Source organism: Euprymna scolopes, chromosome 29 (genome assembly GCF_053919585.1).
Source record: "Euprymna scolopes isolate OS-2025 chromosome 29, ASM5391958v1, whole genome shotgun sequence".
Classification (NCBI taxonomy): Eukaryota; Metazoa; Mollusca; class Cephalopoda; order Sepiida; family Sepiolidae; genus Euprymna; species Euprymna scolopes.
Window position 1 is genome coordinate 59179086 of NC_136510.1, and position 19458 is coordinate 59198543.

The following is a 19458-nucleotide window of genomic DNA, read 5'->3' on the forward strand; positions in this document are numbered from 1 at the left end:
GGATTTTTCCAAGATCAGTGCTCACACACACACACACAAACACACAAATATGAAAATAAATGGTATATATATGTTGAAAATTATGTTACTGAAATAAATATCTAGCTGGATATACTATGTAATCGATTTTTTAAAAAATTCCATTTTCACCCCAAACAAGGCACAGCGCCACTATCGGGGACAAAAGTTGCAGAGATACTATGTAGGGAGTTGAGCAGCAAGATCACATTACACTTGAACTTCTGTACGTCAGTACAGTTGAGAAAGCAGGAACCCGGAAGGGAGTTCCAAACTCTAGCATTTTTTTGTGAAGAAACTATTAGAGTAGAATACTTTCTTACATCTAGGGATCTCTGTTGTGTAGGGGTGGGACTTCGCTGCTTGTCGGGTTTGTCGGGGGTATTTATGTGGAGAGGGTACAAGGGCTTATAGTTCGTCAGAGTATTCACCTTTAAAGTACTTGTAGAACAGGCAGAGGGATGTAACATTTCGTCGATGGGACAGAGGCTGAAGCTGAGATGACAGTTCAAGACCTATCAGGTTTGCAACTCTCTTTTGAACCCTGTGCAGAAGTGAGAGACTAGTAGCAGATGCACCAGCCCAAATGTGACAACAATACTCCATACATGGGCGAATGGTGGCCTTGTAGAGGTACAGGATCTTTTCAGGTGTAAATAACTTTCTAATATGGTAGAGAGAGCCCACTTTCTTTGCAGCAGCCCTGGCAATGCCCTCAATGTATCTGTTCCAACTCATGTTCTCTGTAAACCTTAAGCCAAGGAGTTTGAAAGAAGTAATGCACCTTTAGCATAGCTAGTGGTTGAGAAGGTTTCTTGTAATTATTGAAGGAAACAACCTTAGTCTTGGCAGTATTAAATGTGACTATCCATTTTGATCCGCATTCCACTACAGATTTGAACAGCAACATTTTGTTTTGGAAGAGCAGACTGAGAATGTCCTTATTTGAGTGGCTAGCCAGAATCTATTTTTCTCTGCTTGACTTCGAAAATTTGGAGACCTTCCTTTTATATATTAAATATGTGAAATTTTGTCTTTGCTTGCTAAAAATGAAAACTTCACATCATCATAAAATCGAAATCAATTATGATCTTATCCGTTATAATATGATTGTAAACAATCTTCCCATTAAAAGTTATTTCCTAACCTTCAAATATGACTTGAGCTCTAGTCCATGCGGTTAACATGCATTATCTACATGCAAATCTTGATCCATCAATAATGTATGATTCTGCAGCAGACGGTGGATATCAAAGATAGTGTCAATCTAATCAACTACTTTTTCTGAAGATGCATATTCACCCATAACGAATATAAGAAAAGGGAACTTAAAATATTAATTACCATTTAAAATAACTGTATATACATTCAAGAAAAATGTCATCATAATAAGTTCAATTGATATGTTAGATACCGCACCAGAAAGAATAAATGCAAATAAATTGTTTGGCCCGATTTTCAATACACTGCTTTTATTTTCAAAGATAAATCAATTAATATTGTAGTCACAATTTTCAATTGATTTATCTTTGAAAATTGACATTGAAATAGAAAACCATATGTTAATCTAAAACAACGTCTGATCGTCGACTTGTGGCCAATGTTAAGCAATTATGTACGTGTTCGCGTGGTTGACGACGTAGGCCCAAAGAGCCAAATCCATCGTCTTCGAACATAGTTGCATCATAATTTCTTTTATCTTTGTGACCAGAAGAGGATGCTGTTTTCATTTGAATGACAGATCTTTTGTTGTAGTCCCGAGAGTTAAATGAAGCTGTTGGCGATCCTGGTGGTAGTGGCTCAACAACTGTTTTCCTCCGGCAACAATACACAGAGATCGCAACCGCAATGCTTATAATAACAGCCCCGGCAACGGTGATTCCCAAAATGTCCTCTGTGAAAAAGATACAAAAATATTAGACCCTCAGAAGAGGAGTATTTGGCTGAATTATCTGAAAATGAAAATAATTAAATGAATAGATTTTCGTCTCACTGAAAAATTGGAATGGGCGAAGAAGTAAATACATTCAGAATGTTACATTCAGGGGTGGGGGAGGCAATCCACTAATGGTGATCCCCTTTCATCATTATATAAGTATAACCTTGTCTGGCTAGTGTGGTTCCCAACTTGCTTCACTGTAGAATGACAGCGGATAGAAGTATTTTAGTGCAATTCCACCAATAACCAATACCAGAGCGAGATTACTATTTACAGCATCTCCTCACTCAAGTACAAATTAGGTTCAACGTTGTTTAATGTCAGTGATCTGACAAGAATATCCATCAATGTAATAATGGGATTAAATTCCTTAAAAAAATGTTACCTGTTCTCTCAGTAGTTGTAGTGCTCAGTACAAACATAAAGAAGAGAAAAACGCTGCTGCTTCATTTTATATGCTTGTGATCTTGTCACCTATATGCAAATGAGATGCTTTCAGTTTAAATAAGAAAGTGGGATTTTTTAGAGACTCCGTTTATTTTAAATTTGGATGTTGGAGTAGCATGTTTTGACATCAGAGTGTCGAATTTAATCCGCAAATTGTTAGTTGGAAGTACAGCATAGTAAACAATCCATTACGGAAAATTTAGAATAGTTAACACTTAATTATTTAACAACAAAATGTGATTAGGTTCATGAAAAAAGGGATTTACTTAGAATTATGCTAGTGTCTTGTTGGATCAATTAAAAGAAATACTACTAAAAGTGGAAACGGTAATCTGGATCTGTGACAGAGCAAGGGTGAGAAAAAGATAAACAGCAAAAATTGTATAAATGGGATTGAATAAAGGAATAGTTTTTGTTCCTCTTTTTCTCTCTTGTAAAAGTTAGTGAAAAACCTTTTTTCTATATAAAAAGTGTTCTTGAACCAGGTCTATTAGATGATGCTTGCTCTGTTGTGGCGTCTTCTATAAGAAATCTCCACAGAAACAAGTACGCACATATGTAGCTAATAATGTGTGTATAAATAAACATATTTTAAATACACTCTAGAAATTAATCGAGCACTCCTTCATAAACACAGGCGTTTCAGTGGATTTACAAATAAAACTGTACAACTATATATATATATATATATATATATATATATTTATATACATATATATATATATATATTTATATACATATATATATATATATATATATATTTATATAAATATATATATATATATATATATATATATATATATATATATATATATATATATATATATATATATATATATTGTGTAGTTAGAAAGTATTCGTTCATTTTCATTGAAATATATTACATTCAATAAGAATGAGATCAACACCATGTGGCTTCTTGATTTGTAAATGATTTCTTCAAAAATGTGCAATTGGTAAATAAAATGATAAATAAAATAGTAAATAAAATAGTAAATAAAATAGTAAATAAAATGGTAAATAAAATGGTAACTAAAATGGTAAATAAAATGGTAAATAAAATAGTAAATAAAATGGTAATTAAAATGGTAAATAAAATGGTAACTAAAATGGTAAATAAAATGGTCATTAAAATGGTAAATAAAATGGAAACTAAAATGGTAAATAAAATAGTAAATAAAATAGTAAATAAAATAGTAAATAAAATGGGAAATAAAATGGTAAATAAAATGGTAATTAAAATGGTAAATAAAATGGTAACAAAAATGGTAAATAAAATGGTAATTAAAATGGTAAATAAAATGGTAACTAAAATGGTAAATACAATGTTAACTAAAATGGAAAATAAAATGGTGAATAAAATGGTAAATAAAATGGTAACTAAAATGCTAACTAAAATGGTAAATAAAATGGTAACTAAAATGGTAAATAAAATGGTAACTAAAATGGTAAATAAAATAGTAAATAAAATGATAAATAAAATGGGAAATAAAATGGTAAATAAATTAGTAACTAAAATGGTAAATAAAATGGTATAACAAATGGTAAATAAAATGGTAAATAAAATAGTAACTAAAATGGTAAATAAAATGGTAAATACAATAGTAAATAAAATAGTAAATAAAACAGTAAATAAAATAGTAAATAAAATGGTAACTAAAATGGTAAATAAAATGGTAAATAAAATGGTAACTAAAATGGTAAAAAAAATGGTACATAAAATGGTAACAAAAATGGTAAATAAAATGGTAACTAAAATGATAAATAAAATGGTAACTAAAATGGTAAACAAAATGGTAACTAAACTGGTAATTGAAATAGTAAATAAAATCGTAACTTAGATGGTAAATAAAATGTTAACTAAAATGTTAACTAAAATGTTAACTAAAGTGGTAAATAAAATGGTAACTAAAATGGTAACCAAAATGGTAAATAAAATGGTAACTAAGATGGTAAATAAAATGGAAAATAAAATGGTAATAAAAATGGTAAATAAAATGGTAACTAAAATGGTAAATAAAATGGTAACTAAAATGGTAAATAAACTGGTAAATAAAATGGTAAATAAAATGGTACAAAAAATGTTAACTAAAATGGTAACTAAAATGGTAAATAAAATGGTAACTAACATGGTAAATAAAATGGTAACTAAAATGGTAAATAAAATGGTAAATAAAATGGTAACTAAAATGGTAAAGAAAATGGTAACTAAAATGGTAACTAAAATGGTAACTAAAATGGTAAATAAAATAGTAACTAAAATGGTAATTAAAATGGTAACTAAAATGGTAAATTAAATGGTAAATAAAATGGTAACTAAAATGGTAAATAAAATGGTAATTAAAATGGTAACAAAAATGGTAACTAAAATGGTAAATAAAATGGTAACTAAATTGGTAAATTAAATGGTAACTAAAATGGTAAATAAAATGGTAAATAAAATGGTAACTAAAATGGTAACTAAAATGGTAAATAAAATGGTAAATTAAATGGTAACTAAAATGGTAAATAAAATGGTAACTAAAATAGTAAATAAAATGGTAACTGAAATGGTAAATCAAATGGTAAATAAAATGGTAACTAAAATGGTAAATAAAATTGTAAATAAAAATGTAAATAAAATGGTAAATAAAATGGTAACTAAAATGGTAAATAAAATTGTTACTTAAATGGTAAAAAAATGGTAACAAAAATGGTAAATAAAATCGTAAATAAAATGGTAAATAAAATGGTAACTAAAATGGTAAATAAAACGGTTACTAAAATGGTAAATAAAACGGTAACTTAAATGGTAACTAAAATGGTAAATAAAATGGTAACTAAAATCTTAACTAAAATGGTAAATAAAATGGTAACTAAAATGGTAAATAAAATTGTAACTAAAATGGTAAATAAAATGGTAAATAAAATGGTAACTAAAATGGTAACTAAAATGGTAACTAAAATGGTAAATAAAATAGTAACTAAAATGGTAAATAAAATGATAACTAAAATGGTAAATTAAATGGTAAATAAAATGGTAACTAAAATGGTAAATAAAATGGTAATTAAAATGGTAACAAAAATGGTAACTAAAATGGTAAATAAAATGGTAACTAAATTGGTAAATTAAATGGTAACTAAAATGGTAAATAAAATGGTAACTAAAATGGTAAATAAAATGGTAACTAAAATGGTAAATAAAATTGTAAATAAAATGGTAACTAAAATTGTAACTAAAATCGTAACTAAAATGATAACTAAAATGGTAAATAAAATGGTAACTAAAATGTTAAATAAAATTGTAACTAAAATGGTAACTAAAATGGTAAATAAAATTGTAACTAAAATGGTAACTAAAATGGTAAATAAAATGGTAACTAAAATGGAAACTAAAATGGTAACTAAAATTGTAACTAAAATGGTAAATAAAATGGTAACTAAAATGGTAACTAAAATGGTAACTAAAATTGTAACTAAAATGGTAACTAAAATTGTAAATAAAATGGTAACTAAAATGGTAAATAAAATGGTAAATAAAATGGTAACTAAAATGGTAAATAAAATGGTAACTACAATGGTTACTAAAATAGTTAATAGAATGGTAACTAAAATGGTAAATAAAATGGTAACTAAAATCGTAACTTAAATGGTAACTAAAATGGTAAATAAAATGGTAACTAAAATGGTAAATAAAATGGTAACTAAAATGGTAAATACAATGGTAAATAAAATTGTAACTAAAATGGTAAATTAAATGGTAAATAAAATGGTAAATAAAATGGTAACTTAAATTGTAACTAAGATGGTAAATAAAATGGTAAATAAAATGGTAACTAAAATGGTAAATAAAATGGTAATTAAAATGGTAAATGAAATGGGAACTAAAATGGTAAATAAAATGGTAACTAAAATGGTAAATAAAATGGTAACTAAAATGGTAACTAAAATGGTAAATAAAATGGTAAATAAAATGGTTAATAAAATGGTAACTAAAATGTTAAATAAAATGGTAAATACAATGGTACCTGAGATGGTAAATAAAATGGTAAATAAAATGGTAATTAAAATGGTAAATAAAATGGTAACTAAAATGGTAAATAAAATGGTAACTGAAATGGTAAATAAAATGGTAAATATAATCGTAAATAAAATGGTAACTAAAATGGTAAATAAAATGGTAAATAAAATTGTAAATAAAATGGTAAATAAAATGGTAAATAAAATGGTAACTAAAAGGGTAAATAAAATTGTTACTAAAATGGTAAAAAAAATGGTAACAAAAAGAGTAAATAAAATGGTAAATAAAATGGTAAATTAAATGGTAACTAAAATGGTAAATAAAACGGTTATTAAAATGGTAAATAAAACGGTAACTTAAATGGTAACTAAAATGGTAAATAAAATGGTAACTAAAATCTTAACTGAAATTGTAAATAAAATGGTAACTAAAATGGTAAATAAAATGGTTACTAAAATGGTAAATAAAATGGTAAATAAAATGGTAAATGAAATGATAACTAAAATGGTAAATAAAAATGTAACTAAAATGGTAAATAAAATGGTAAATAAAATGGTAAATAAAATCGTAACTAAAATGGTAAATGAAATGGTAAATAAAATGGTAAATAAAATGGTAACTAAAATGGTAAATAAAATTGTAAATAAAATGGTAAATAAAATGGAAAATAAAATGGTAAATAAAATGGTAAATAAAATAGTAAATTAAATGGTAACTGAAATGGTAAATAAAATGGTAACTAAAATGGTAAATAAAATTGTTACTAAAATGGTAAAAAAAATGGTAAATAAAATGGTAACTAAAATCTTAACTAAAATGGTAAATAAAATGGTAACTAAAATGGTAAATAAAATTGTAACTAAAATGGTAAATAAAATGGAAAATAAAATGGTTACTAAGATGGTAACTAAAATGGTAACTAAAATGGTAACTAAAATTGTAACTAAAATGGTAACTAAAATGGTAAATAAAATGGTAAATAAAATGGTAAATAAAATGGTAACTAAGATGGTAACTAAAATGGTAACTAAAATGGTAACTAAAATTGTAACTAAAATGGTAACTAAAATGGTAAATAAAATGGTAAATTAAATGGTAACTAAAATGGTAAATAAAATGGTAAATAGAATGGTAACTAAAATGGTAAATAAAATGGTAACTAAAATGGTAAATAAAATGGTAACTAAAATGGTAAATAAAATGGTAACTAAAATGGTAACGAAAATGGTAAAGAAAATGGTAACTAAAATGGTAACTAAAATGGTAAATAAAATGGTAAATAAAATAGTAACTAAAATGGTAAATAAAATGGTTACTAAAATGGTAAATAAAATGGTAAATAAAATGGTAACTAAAATGGTAAATAAAATGGTAACTAATATGGTAAATAAAATGGTAACTAAAATGGTAAATAAAATGGTAACTAAAATGGTAAATAAAATGGTAACTAATATGGTAAATAAAATGGTAACTAAAATGGTAAATAAAATGGTAACTAAAATGGTAAATAAAATGGTTACTAAAATCGTAACTAAATGGTAACTAAAATGGTAAATAAAATTGTAACTAAAATGGTAAATAAAATGTAACTAAAATGGTAAATAAAATGGTAACTAAAATGGTAAATAAAATGGTAACTAAAATGGTAAATAAAATGGTAACTAAAATTGTAACTAAAATCGTAACTAAAATGGTAACTAAAATGGTAAATAAAATGGTAACTAAAATGTTAAATAAAATTGTAACTAAAATGGTAACTAAAATGGTAAATAAAATTGTAACTAAAATGGTAACTAAAATGGTAAATAAAATGGTAACTAAAATGGAAACTAAAATGGTAACTAAAATTGTAACTAAAATGGTAAATAAAATGGTAACTAAAATGGTAACTAAAATGGTAACTAAAATTGTAACTAAAATGGTAACTAAAATTGTAAATAAAATGGTAACTAAAATGGTAAATAAAATGGTAAATAAAATGGTAACTAAAATTGTAAATAAAATGGTAACTACAATGGTTACTAAAATGGTAAATAGAATGGTAACTAAAATGGTAAATAAAATGGTAACTAAAATCGTAACTTAAATGGTAACTTAAATGGTAAATAAAATGGTAACTAAAATGGTAAATAAAATGGTAACTAAAATGGTAAATACAATGGTAAATAAAATTGTAACTAAAATGGTAAATAAAATGGTAAATAAAATGGTAAATAAAATGGTAACTTAAATTGTAACTAAGATGGTAAATAAAATGGTAAATAAAATGGTAACTAAAATGGTAAATAAAATGGTAATTAAAATGGTAAATGAAATGGGAACTAAAATGGTAAATAAAATGGTAACTAAAATGGTAAATAAAATGGTAACTAAAATGGTAACTAAAATGGTAAATAAAATGGTAAATAAAATGGTTAATAAAATGGTAACTAAAATGTTAAATAAAATGGTAAATACAATGGTACCTGAGATGGTAAATAAAATGGTAAATAAAATGGTAATTAAAATGGTAAATAAAATGGTAACTAAAATGGTAAATAAAATGGTAACTGAAATGGTAAATAAAATGGTAAATATAATCGTAAATAAAATGGTAACTAAAATGGTAAATAAAATGGTAAATAAAATTGTAAATAAAATGGTAAATAAAATGGTAAATAAAATGGTAACTAAAAGGGTAAATAAAATTGTTACTAAAATGGTAAAAAAAATGGTAACAAAAAGAGTAAATAAAATGGTAAATAAAATGGTAAATTAAATGGTAACTAAAATGGTAAATAAAACGGTTATTAAAATGGTAAATAAAACGGTAACTTAAATGGTAACTAAAATGGTAAATAAAATGGTAAATAAAATCTTAACTGAAATTGTAAATAAAATGGTAACTAAAATGGTAAATAAAATGGTAACTAAAATGGTAAATAAAATGGTAAATAAAATGGTAAATGAAATGATAACTAAAATGGTAAATAAAAATGTAACTAAAATGGTAAATAAAATGGTAAATAAAATGGTAAATAAAATCGTAACTAAAATGGTAAATAAAATGGTAAATAAAATGGTAAATAAAATGGTAACTAAAATTGTAAATAAAATTGTAAATAAAATGGTAAATAAAATGGAAAATAAAATGGTAAATAAAATGGTAAATAAAATAGTAAATTAAATGGTAACTGAAATGGTAAATAAAATGGTAACTAAAATGGTAAATAAAATTGTAAATAAAATGGTAAATAAAATGGTAAATAAAATGGTAACAAAAATGGTAAATAAAATTGTTACTAAAATGGTAAAAAAAATGGTAAATAAAATGGTAACTAAAATCTTAACTAAAATGGTAAATAAAATGGTAACTAAAATGGTAAATAAAATTGTAACTAAAATGGTAAATAAAATGGAAAATAAAATGGTTACTAAGATGGTAACTAAAATGGTAAATAAAATGGTAACTAAAATTGTAACTAAAATGGTAACTAAAATGGTAAATAAAATGGTAAATAAAATGGTAAATAAAATGGTAACTAAGATGGTAACTAAAATGGTAACTAAAATGGTAACTAAAATTGTAACTAAAATGGTAACTAAAATGGTAAACAAAATGGTAAATAAAATGGTAACTAAAATGGTAAATAAAATGGTAAATAGAATGGTAACTAAAATGGTAAATAAAATGGTAACTAAAATGGTAAATAAAATGGTAACTAAAATGGTAAATAAAATGGTAACTAAAATGGTAACGAAAATGGTAAAGAAAATGGTAACTAAAATGGTAACTAAAATGGTAAATAAAATGGTAAATAAAATAGTAACTAAAATGGTAAATAAAATGGTTACTAAAATGGTAAATAAAATGGTAAATAAAATGGTAACTAAAATGGTAAATAAAATGGTAACTAATATGGTAAATAAAATGGTAACTAAAATGGTAAATAAAATGGTAACTAAAATGGTAAATAAAATGGTTACTAAAATCGTAACTAAATGGTAACTAAAATGGTAAATAAAATTGTAACTAAAATGGTAAATAAAATGTAACTAAAATGGTAAATAAAATGGTAACTAAAATGGTAAATAAAATGGTAACTAAAATGGTAAATAAAATGGTAACTAAAATTGTAACTAAAATCGTAACTAAAATGGTAACTAAAATGGTAAATAAAATGGTAACTAAAATGTTAAATAAAATTGTAACTAAAATGGTAACTAAAATGGTAAATAAAATTGTAACTAAAATGGTAACTAAAATGGTAAATAAAATGGTAACTAAAATGGAAACTAAAATGGTAACTAAAATTGTAACTAAAATGGTAAATAAAATGGTAACTAAAATGGTAACTAAAATGGTAACTAAAATTGTAACTAAAATGGTAACTAAAATTGTAAATAAAATGGTAACTAAAATGGTAAATAAAATGGTAAATAAAATGGTAACTAAAATTGTAAATAAAATGGTAACTACAATGGTTACTAAAATGGTAAATAGAATGGTAACTAAAATGGTAAATAAAATGGTAACTAAAATCGTAACTTAAATGGTAACTTAAATGGTAAATAAAATGGTAACTAAAATGGTAAATAAAATGGTAACTAAAATGGTATATACAATGGTAAATAAAATTGTAACTAAAATGGTAAATTAAATGGTAAATAAAATGGTAAATAAAATGGTAACTTAAATTGTAACTAAGATGGTAAATAAAATGGTAAATAAAATGGTAACTAAAATGGTAAATAAAATGGTAATTAAAATGGTAAATGAAATGGGAACTAAAATGGTAAATAAAATGGTAACTAAAATGGTAAATAAAATGGTAACTAAAATGGTAACTAAAATGGTAAATAAAATGGTAAATAAAATGGTTAATAAAATGGTAACTAAAATGTTAAATAAAATGGTAAATACAATGGTACCTGAGATGGTAAATAAAATGGTAAATAAAATGGTAATTAAAATGGTAAATAAAATGGTAACTAAAATGGTAAATAAAATGGTAACTGAAATGGTAAATAAAATGGTAAATATAATCGTAAATAAAATGGTAACTAAAATGGTAAATAAAATGGTAAATAAAATTGTAAATAAAATGGTAAATAAAATGGTAAATAAAATGGTAACTAAAAGGGTAAATAAAATTGTTACTAAAATGGTAAAAAAAATGGTAACAAAAAGAGTAAATAAAATGGTAAATAAAATGGTAAATTAAATGGTAACTAAAATGGTAAATAAAACGGTTATTAAAATGGTAAATAAAACGGTAACTTAAATGGTAACTAAAATGGTAAATAAAATAGTAAATAAAATCTTAACTGAAATTGTAAATAAAATGGTAACTAAAATGGTAAATAAAATGGTAACTAAAATGGTAAATAAAATGGTAAATGAAATGATAACTAAAATGGTAAATAAAAATGTAACTAAAATGGTAAATAAAATGGTAAATAAAATGGTAAATAAAATGGTAAATAAAATCGTAACTAAAATGGTAAATAAAATGGTAAATAAAATGGTAAATAAAATGGTAACTAAAATGGTAAATAAAATTGTAAATAAAATGGTAAAAAAATGGAAAATAAAATGGTAAATAAAATGGTAAATAAAATAGTAAATTAAATGGTAACTGAAATGGTAAATAAAATGGTAACTAAAATGGTAAATAAAATTGTAAATAAAATGGTAAATAAAATGGTAAATAAAATGGTAACTAAAATGGTAAATAAAATTGTTACTAAAATGGTAAAAAAAATGGTAAATAAAATGGTAACTAAAATCTTAACTAAAATGGTAAATAAAATGGTAACTAAAATGGTAAATAAAATTGTAACTAAAATGGTAAATAAAATGGAAAATAAAATGGTAACTAAGATGGTAACTAAAATGGTAACTAAAATGGTAACTAAAATTGTAACTAAAATGGTAACTAAAATGGTAAATAAAATGGTAAATAAAATGGTAAATAAAATGGTAACTAAGATGGTAACTAAAATGGTAACTAAAATGGTAACTAAAATTGTAACTAAAATGGTAACTAAAATGGTAAATAAAATGGTAAATAAAATGGTAACTAAAATGGTAAATAAAATGGTAAATAGAATGGTAACTAAAATGGTAAATAAAATGGTAACTAAAATGGTAAATAAAATGGTAACTAAAATGGTAAATAAAATCGTAACTAAAATGGTAACGAAAATGGTAAAGAAAATGGTAAATAAAATGGTAACTAAAATGGTAAATAAAATGGTAAATAAAATAGTAACTAAAATGGTAAATAAAATGGTTACTAAAATGGTAAATAAAATGGTAAATAAAATGGTAACTAAAATGGTAACTAAAATGGTAACTAATATGGTAAATAAAATGGTAACTAAAATGGTAAATAAAATGGTAACTAAAATGGTAAATAAAATGGTAAATAAACTTGTAACAAAAATGGTAAATAAAATGGTAACTAAAATTGTAAATAAAATGGTTACTAAAATCGTAACTAAATGGTAACTAAAATGGTAAATAAAATTGTAACTAAAATGGTAAATAAAATGTAACTAAAATGGTAAATAAAATGGTAACTTAAATGGTAAATAAAATGGTAACTAAAATGGTAAATAAAATGGTAAATAAAATCGTAACTAAAATGGTAAATAAAATGGTAAATAAAATGGTAAATAAAATGGTAAATAAAATGGTAAATAATATCGTAAATAAAATGGTAACTAAAATGGTAAATAAAATGTTAAATAAAATGGTAACTAAGATGGTAACTAAAATGGTAAATAAAATGGTAATTAAAATGGTAAATGAAATGGTAACTAAAATGGTAACTAAAATGGTAAATAAAATTGTAACTAAAATGGTAACTAAAATGGTAAATAAAATGGTAACTAAAATGGTAAATAAAATGGTAACTAAAATGGTAAATAAAATCGTAAATAAAATCGTAAATAAAATGGTAATTAAAATGGTAAATAAAATGGTAAATAAAATGGTAAATAAAATTGTAAATAAAATGGTAAATAAAATGGTAAATAAAATGGTAAATAAAATGGTAACTAAAATGGTAAATAAAATTGTTACTAAAATGGTAAATAAAATGGTAACAAAAATGGTAAATAAAATGGTAAATAAAATGGTAAATAAAATGGTAACTAAAATGGTAAATAAAACGGTTACTAAAATGGTAAATAAAACGGTAACTTAAATGGTAACTAAAATGGTAAATAAAATGGTAACTAAAATCTTAACTAAAATGGTAAATAAAATGGTAACTAAAATGGTAAATAAAATGGTAACTAAAATGGTAAATAAAATGGTAAATAAAATGGTAAATAAAATGGTAAATAAAAATGTAACTAAAATGGTAAATAAAATGGTAAATAAAATGGTAAATAAAATGGTAAATAAAATCGTAACTAAAATGGTAAATAAAATGGTAAATAAAATGGTAAATAAAATGGTAACTAAAATGGTAAATAAAATGCTAAATAAAATGTAACTAAAATGGTAAATAAAATGGTAACTAAAATGGTAAATAAAATGGTAACTGAAATGGTAAATAAAATGGTAACTAAAATGGTAAATAAAATGGTAACTAAAATGGTAAATAAAATGGTAACTAAAATTGTAAATAAAATGGTAAATAAAATGGTAAATAAAATAGTAACTAAAATGCTAAATAAAAAAGGCATATCGTCTCTAAATTTTTTTAGTTTTATTAATAAATATCATTCATATAATATAATTATCATGTGACAGTTAAATGACTTTTATTATTTATTTATTAAAATTTTGTTTGTTTCATAATCATATGTCATTAGTTACATGACCAGAAAGCATAAATGTAGTTTTTGTGAGCAACAATAAGCATTTATGTCTGCTTGTAAAAGTACAAGGATATATTAATTACCTTCACTTAGATAAGAACAACCCCACTCATGGTAGATGGCATTCAGATGCTTTCTGTACACTGATTCGGTCAGGTTTTTAGCTGTTGTTCCGCAGTTCATCAGCGCTACATTTGTTGCACAGGCGACCAGTTCATTTATAAGACTGTTAAAACAGAAAGACAAGTTTGACATGAATTCATTTGCATTAGAAAAATGGCTGCACATTGTCTTTATAAATGTAAAAGTTTATTATGCCAGTTTCGAACATTATTTTGTATCTGAATGTTAACTTGTTTCTCTGCAAGAAAAAAATACACCACTTGGTCGATGGTCGAGTGTGAGCAGCTGCCCCAAACTCGTCCACGTTCATTCAATGGAGATTTTGAAATGACTCATATTTAATTCCCTATTTTTCATGTGCCATATTGAAAAGGAATCCTAATTCTAACTGAATGTCTAATTAGAAAATTGTCTCCGTTTCTATCATTTTATTATGATAATTCACACATCGCACCTGCTTCTTTGTTCAGAATATTAAATTACAATTCTCCTACATTTCCCCTTTTCTTTATGGAAATCGCTCGAGACAGGTATGAAGCTACTTGATGTAAGGAGCTAACAAGAATGAAAGCTGATTATCACAGAGACAGGAGATGCCTATTGACCTTAATCTTGAAAAGAGAGTAGTGAGCAGTCCTGGGAAAAAAGCGACTGGAATAGGAAGCAGTATTATAATGGGGTATTAAACAGCGAATTTATGAAGATCAACACGTGAAACCAGCTGGAACAAAGGAAGCAGGGAATAGTTCAAGCAATTCTAAGGAACACATGCCATTGTAGAAAAGACTGAGACTAGCAACATCATGTCTGTGAGAAAGAGGTTGCAGAGAAGAAAGTATGAGGTCAATCAAATTACAGATAGCTTTCTACAATTTATCAAGAACCTTCAAATGGGACACAGATTCACCAAATATCACAACAGTACTTAATACATGGTCTAATAATAAATTTGTAGCGATAGACAATAGCTTAGAGTGTGATAAAGTGTTTAGAACATAGACTCTCAACCTGGGGGCCATGGCCCCCAAGGGGGCCATGGCAATAATTTAGGGGGGCCATGGTGGAATTTTCTTTTTTAATTGATTAAGTTGACAATAAAATTTTGTTACCTACATAATATTGTTACGAATGTGTGTGTACGTGTGTATGTATGTATGTGTGTATGTATGTGGGAGAGAGGTGATCGAATTATCTCAGTGTGGCCTTGGATATCAGCACGTAAACATGTGGGTATAATTGATTCTGAACCATACTGTATACTGTTTTACTTATTTTGTTCGACAATTATAAATGCGGTCGCTGTTTTCGTGTGTGAAATATTTGTGCACTTCCTTTATTATTTTCTTATTTTTTGGTATCATTGTATTCATGCTCATTCCCTACTCAGGTATTCCTGCTTTTTTTTTTAGTGCTAATATTGATGTGACTCGCTATTCTTCTCATAATTTCAATTGGGGCAGTGCTTGTCAAAGGAGGTGTGTTCTTGCTGTAGAAAGTACATTTCAGCTTGCTAGGTTGAGTGTGAATGTTTATCATCTTTACTCTCTCTGTGTATGTTTGTGTATGACTGTGTGTGTGCTTAATGTGTGAGTCCATGGATGTATTATGTATGTGGATATTTGTGTGTTTGTCATTTTATCACTTGTCCTATTTATCTGTCCTTCATTATCATTCTTTTGTCTTATCACTTAATGTTTGTTCTGATGGTCTGTCTTCTTTATTTTCCCTAGATTTGCGATGGCTACTAGTGTTACTAAGAAGCGGAAGTACAGTGAAGAGTACATTAGCTACGGATTTACATCAATTCTCGCTGATGGCATCGAGAAACCTCAGTGTGTACTGTGCTTCAAAGTGTTGGGGAACGATTCTATGAGGCCTAGTAAGTTGAAGCATCATTTGCAGACCATCCATCCACAGTATGCTGAAAAAGACCCCGATTTCTTCAGGCGCCATGAAAGTAGTTTCGGAAAACAGAAACTGGATGCAACTGGTGCTTTCCAACAACAGACCTCAAGTGTAGTTGAGGCATCATACGAGGTTGCCCTTGAAATAGCGAAGCAAAAGAAGCCCCACACAATTGGCGAAACCTTAATTAAGCCATGTACTTTAAAGATGGTCAAGCGTGTTCTTGGAGATGCAAATGAACGTAAAATTCAACAAATTTCCTTGTCAAACGACACAGTGAAGCGGAGAATTAATGAAATGTCAGATGACATAAAGGAAAAAGTGATACAGGAGATCAAATCGTCTCCAGCTGGTATGTTTGCAATACAACTGGATGAGTCAACGGATGTGAGTTCGTGTGCACAGCTACTCGTGTTTGTTAGGTATATTTTCTTGTGTGATATCAAGGAAGAATATCTGTTATGTACACAGCTTGAGACCACCACAACAGCTGAAGATGTGATGGAAAAGCTATCTTCTTTCTTCAAAGCTAACAGGATCCCATGGGAAAATTGTTGTGGAGTCTGTACAGACGGGGCTCCAGCGATGCTGGGATCAAAATCAGGGTTCCAGAAGCGTGTCAAGGAAGTAGCTCCGAATGCCAAGGGGGTTCATTGTATGATCCATCGTTTTGCACTGGCGTCGAAAACCCTCCCTGATGAACTTTGCAAGATCCTGGAGGCAGTGGTCAAATGCGTCAACTTTGTAAAAGCTGGAGCTCTGAACTCTCGCCTTTTCCAGAACCTCTGTAGAGACATGGATTCGGAGCATGAAGCTCTCCTCTTTTACTCCAAAGTGCGCTGGCTTTCCAAGGGCAATGTTGTGAATCGAGTGTTTGAACTTCGGGGGGAGCTAAAATTGTTCCTGGAAATGCAAGGGAAAGATGATCTGTTGAGTCACTTCAATGAGGTTTTGTGGGAGCCACGTCTTGCATATTTAGCAGATATATTTGAGCAGCTAAATAGGTTGAATCTGAAACTACAGGGCAAGGAAAGAAATGTGTTTCACCTGATGGACTGTCTTCGTGGATTTCTTGCCAAGCTCCAGAATTGGCAAAGGAAAGTCGGTGCCGGGAATGTTGCCATGTTTGAAAACCTTTCAGCTGTCCTTGACGAGAATGAAGAAGATAGTCTGCTTGACTTTTAAGTAATGACTTAAAACTGAAATCACCCAGCATCTGAGATCCTTGGAAAGTGAACTTAATATGTACTTCCCAGAATTCGAGGAGGAAGAAGGGAAGTTGGTAAGGAATCCATTCTCTGGCACTCTTGATATTACTACCATTCCCAGTGATGTTTAGGACGAGTTCCTTGATCTCAAACATGATTCTGCTGCCAAAGATCTCTATGAAGAAAAATCTCTGAATGTATTCTGGTGTTCGATGCATCAGTCATATCCAAAAGTCAGTGAGATTGCACTTCGACTACTCTTGCCTTTTTCAACTACCTATTTATGTGAGTCTGGTTTCTCCACCCTTCTACAAATCAAGAATAAGAGCCGCAACCGATTGGATGTGGACCCCGACATGAGATGTGCATTGTCAGTGACACAACCTCGGATTCGTCAACTGACTGAAAAGAAACAATATCAGCCTTCCCACTGATGTGTGATAAAGTATGCAGAGGTTAATTGAACTTTCTCCCATCCAAATCAAATTTGCTATTGTCTGCTAGTCTTTTGTAGTCTAGTGATGTAAGTTAAGCATATCACAGAAATCTATCAATATAAGATAATTATGACTGTAAACTTTGTAATAAAGCAAGGGTGTTCTCTTCATCAACATTTTATTTATTCTTTTTTTTCTGCGCCTTTTTTGGCAGGGTGGGATTTGGGAGAAAAATGAAGGGGAGCCACACGAATGTTGAGAATTCATGAAGGGGGGAATGGAGTGAAAAAGGTTGAGAACCACTGGTTTAGAACAATACCGATTTACAAGAAGTAGAAAAAGCCATAGATTTAATATATGGACTTCAAGAAATATTTGGTGAGGAAAAAGACCAAGAAGTTTTAGAGTAGATTTCTCATTGAGAGCAGAGACATGCAAAGAATCTTAGGAAGAAAATGGACATGCCTGCAATTGAAGAACAATAGCTAAGTCTTAACAGGATTAAATGAAACAAGCGATTTCTTACCCCAATCCACAATAGAACCCAAATCAATTTCTAGATCAATTACATATTTCAACTGATCCGTGAAAGATGGGTGAGAAGTAATGGTGTCAACAGTATAAATATTACTTTTCTGAATAATATTCTCTGGAATGTCATCTATAGAAAGAAGAACACGAGCATTGATAGAAAAAGGAAATGGAGATACTCCATCAAGAGTTACTCGCAAGCTTCGACCAGAAAGAAAAAAACCCTAACAATGTGAAGACTCTTACCACCAATACCATAACTTACCAGTATGTTACTCTTTGTCGAACGCCTTTGAAATATCAAGTGCAATAATAATAGCCTCACCTGAATTATCCATCGACTGACAGATCACTTACAACAGCTTATAAATCAGCTGTTGAACAAAAACCATAAAAGCCATACTGAATATCATTAAAGAGGCCCAGAGTTTTCAGAAAACGAACAAGTCTTTAGGGTTTGTAATGCTTTTAGGGCACACCCTAATAAAATAAATAATTCGATACAAGCTTCTGAAATGACAAACGCAACAACTTCATAAAAGGTAACAGAAAGGGAGAATGTGGTATTTTCCTTGTAGAAAGCTGGACTCCGGCACCTGGTATTATCGTGGTAGTTATTCTAGTGGAATCGTCGATACCGTGGAGATAACACCGAGGTGGAGAGAGAGAGAGAGAGAGAGAGAGAGAGAGAGAGAGAGAGAGAGAGAGAGAGAAGAAAAGGAGGTCTGTTCCGTTTGGTGTCTCTCTGCATAAGAATGAGTTGTTCTTCAAACCGGATGCCGGCTGATTTCCTTTGGGGATAGGAAGTATCAATGCGCCGTACCCCTGACTGATCAAGATGTGGTCAAATAGCACGGGGGAGGGGCATTGATTCGAGGAAGAAAAAAGTCCCATTTGTTTCTGCTACATAACCCCCTGCTTAGGCTGAAAGCTGACAGAGAAAAAGGTAGCATAACAAATAGCAAAAAAATAAAAATGTCTTTTCTTTATTTTTAAGAGAAAAAAAAATGTTCTTACTTTTGTGTGAAAAGTTGG

At 27.5% G+C, this 19458-nt stretch overlaps 1 protein-coding gene across 1 annotated transcript in view; it reads right to left on the reverse strand.

Moving 5' to 3' along the window:
* Positions 1–209: 209 nt before the first annotated feature.
* The window catches only part of LOC145252659 (uncharacterized), a 165217-nt gene continuing 145968 nt past the window's right edge, over positions 210–19458 (reverse strand). Inside the window, exons 5-6 of the mRNA XM_080112431.1 lie at positions 14303–14445; positions 210–1912 (exon numbers count right to left, since the gene is read on the reverse strand). Of these exons, the coding sequence (XP_079968557.1) occupies positions 1581–1912; positions 14303–14445 (475 nt within the window). The 3' untranslated portion in view covers positions 210–1580. The remainder of the gene's footprint in view (positions 1913–14302; positions 14446–19458) is intronic.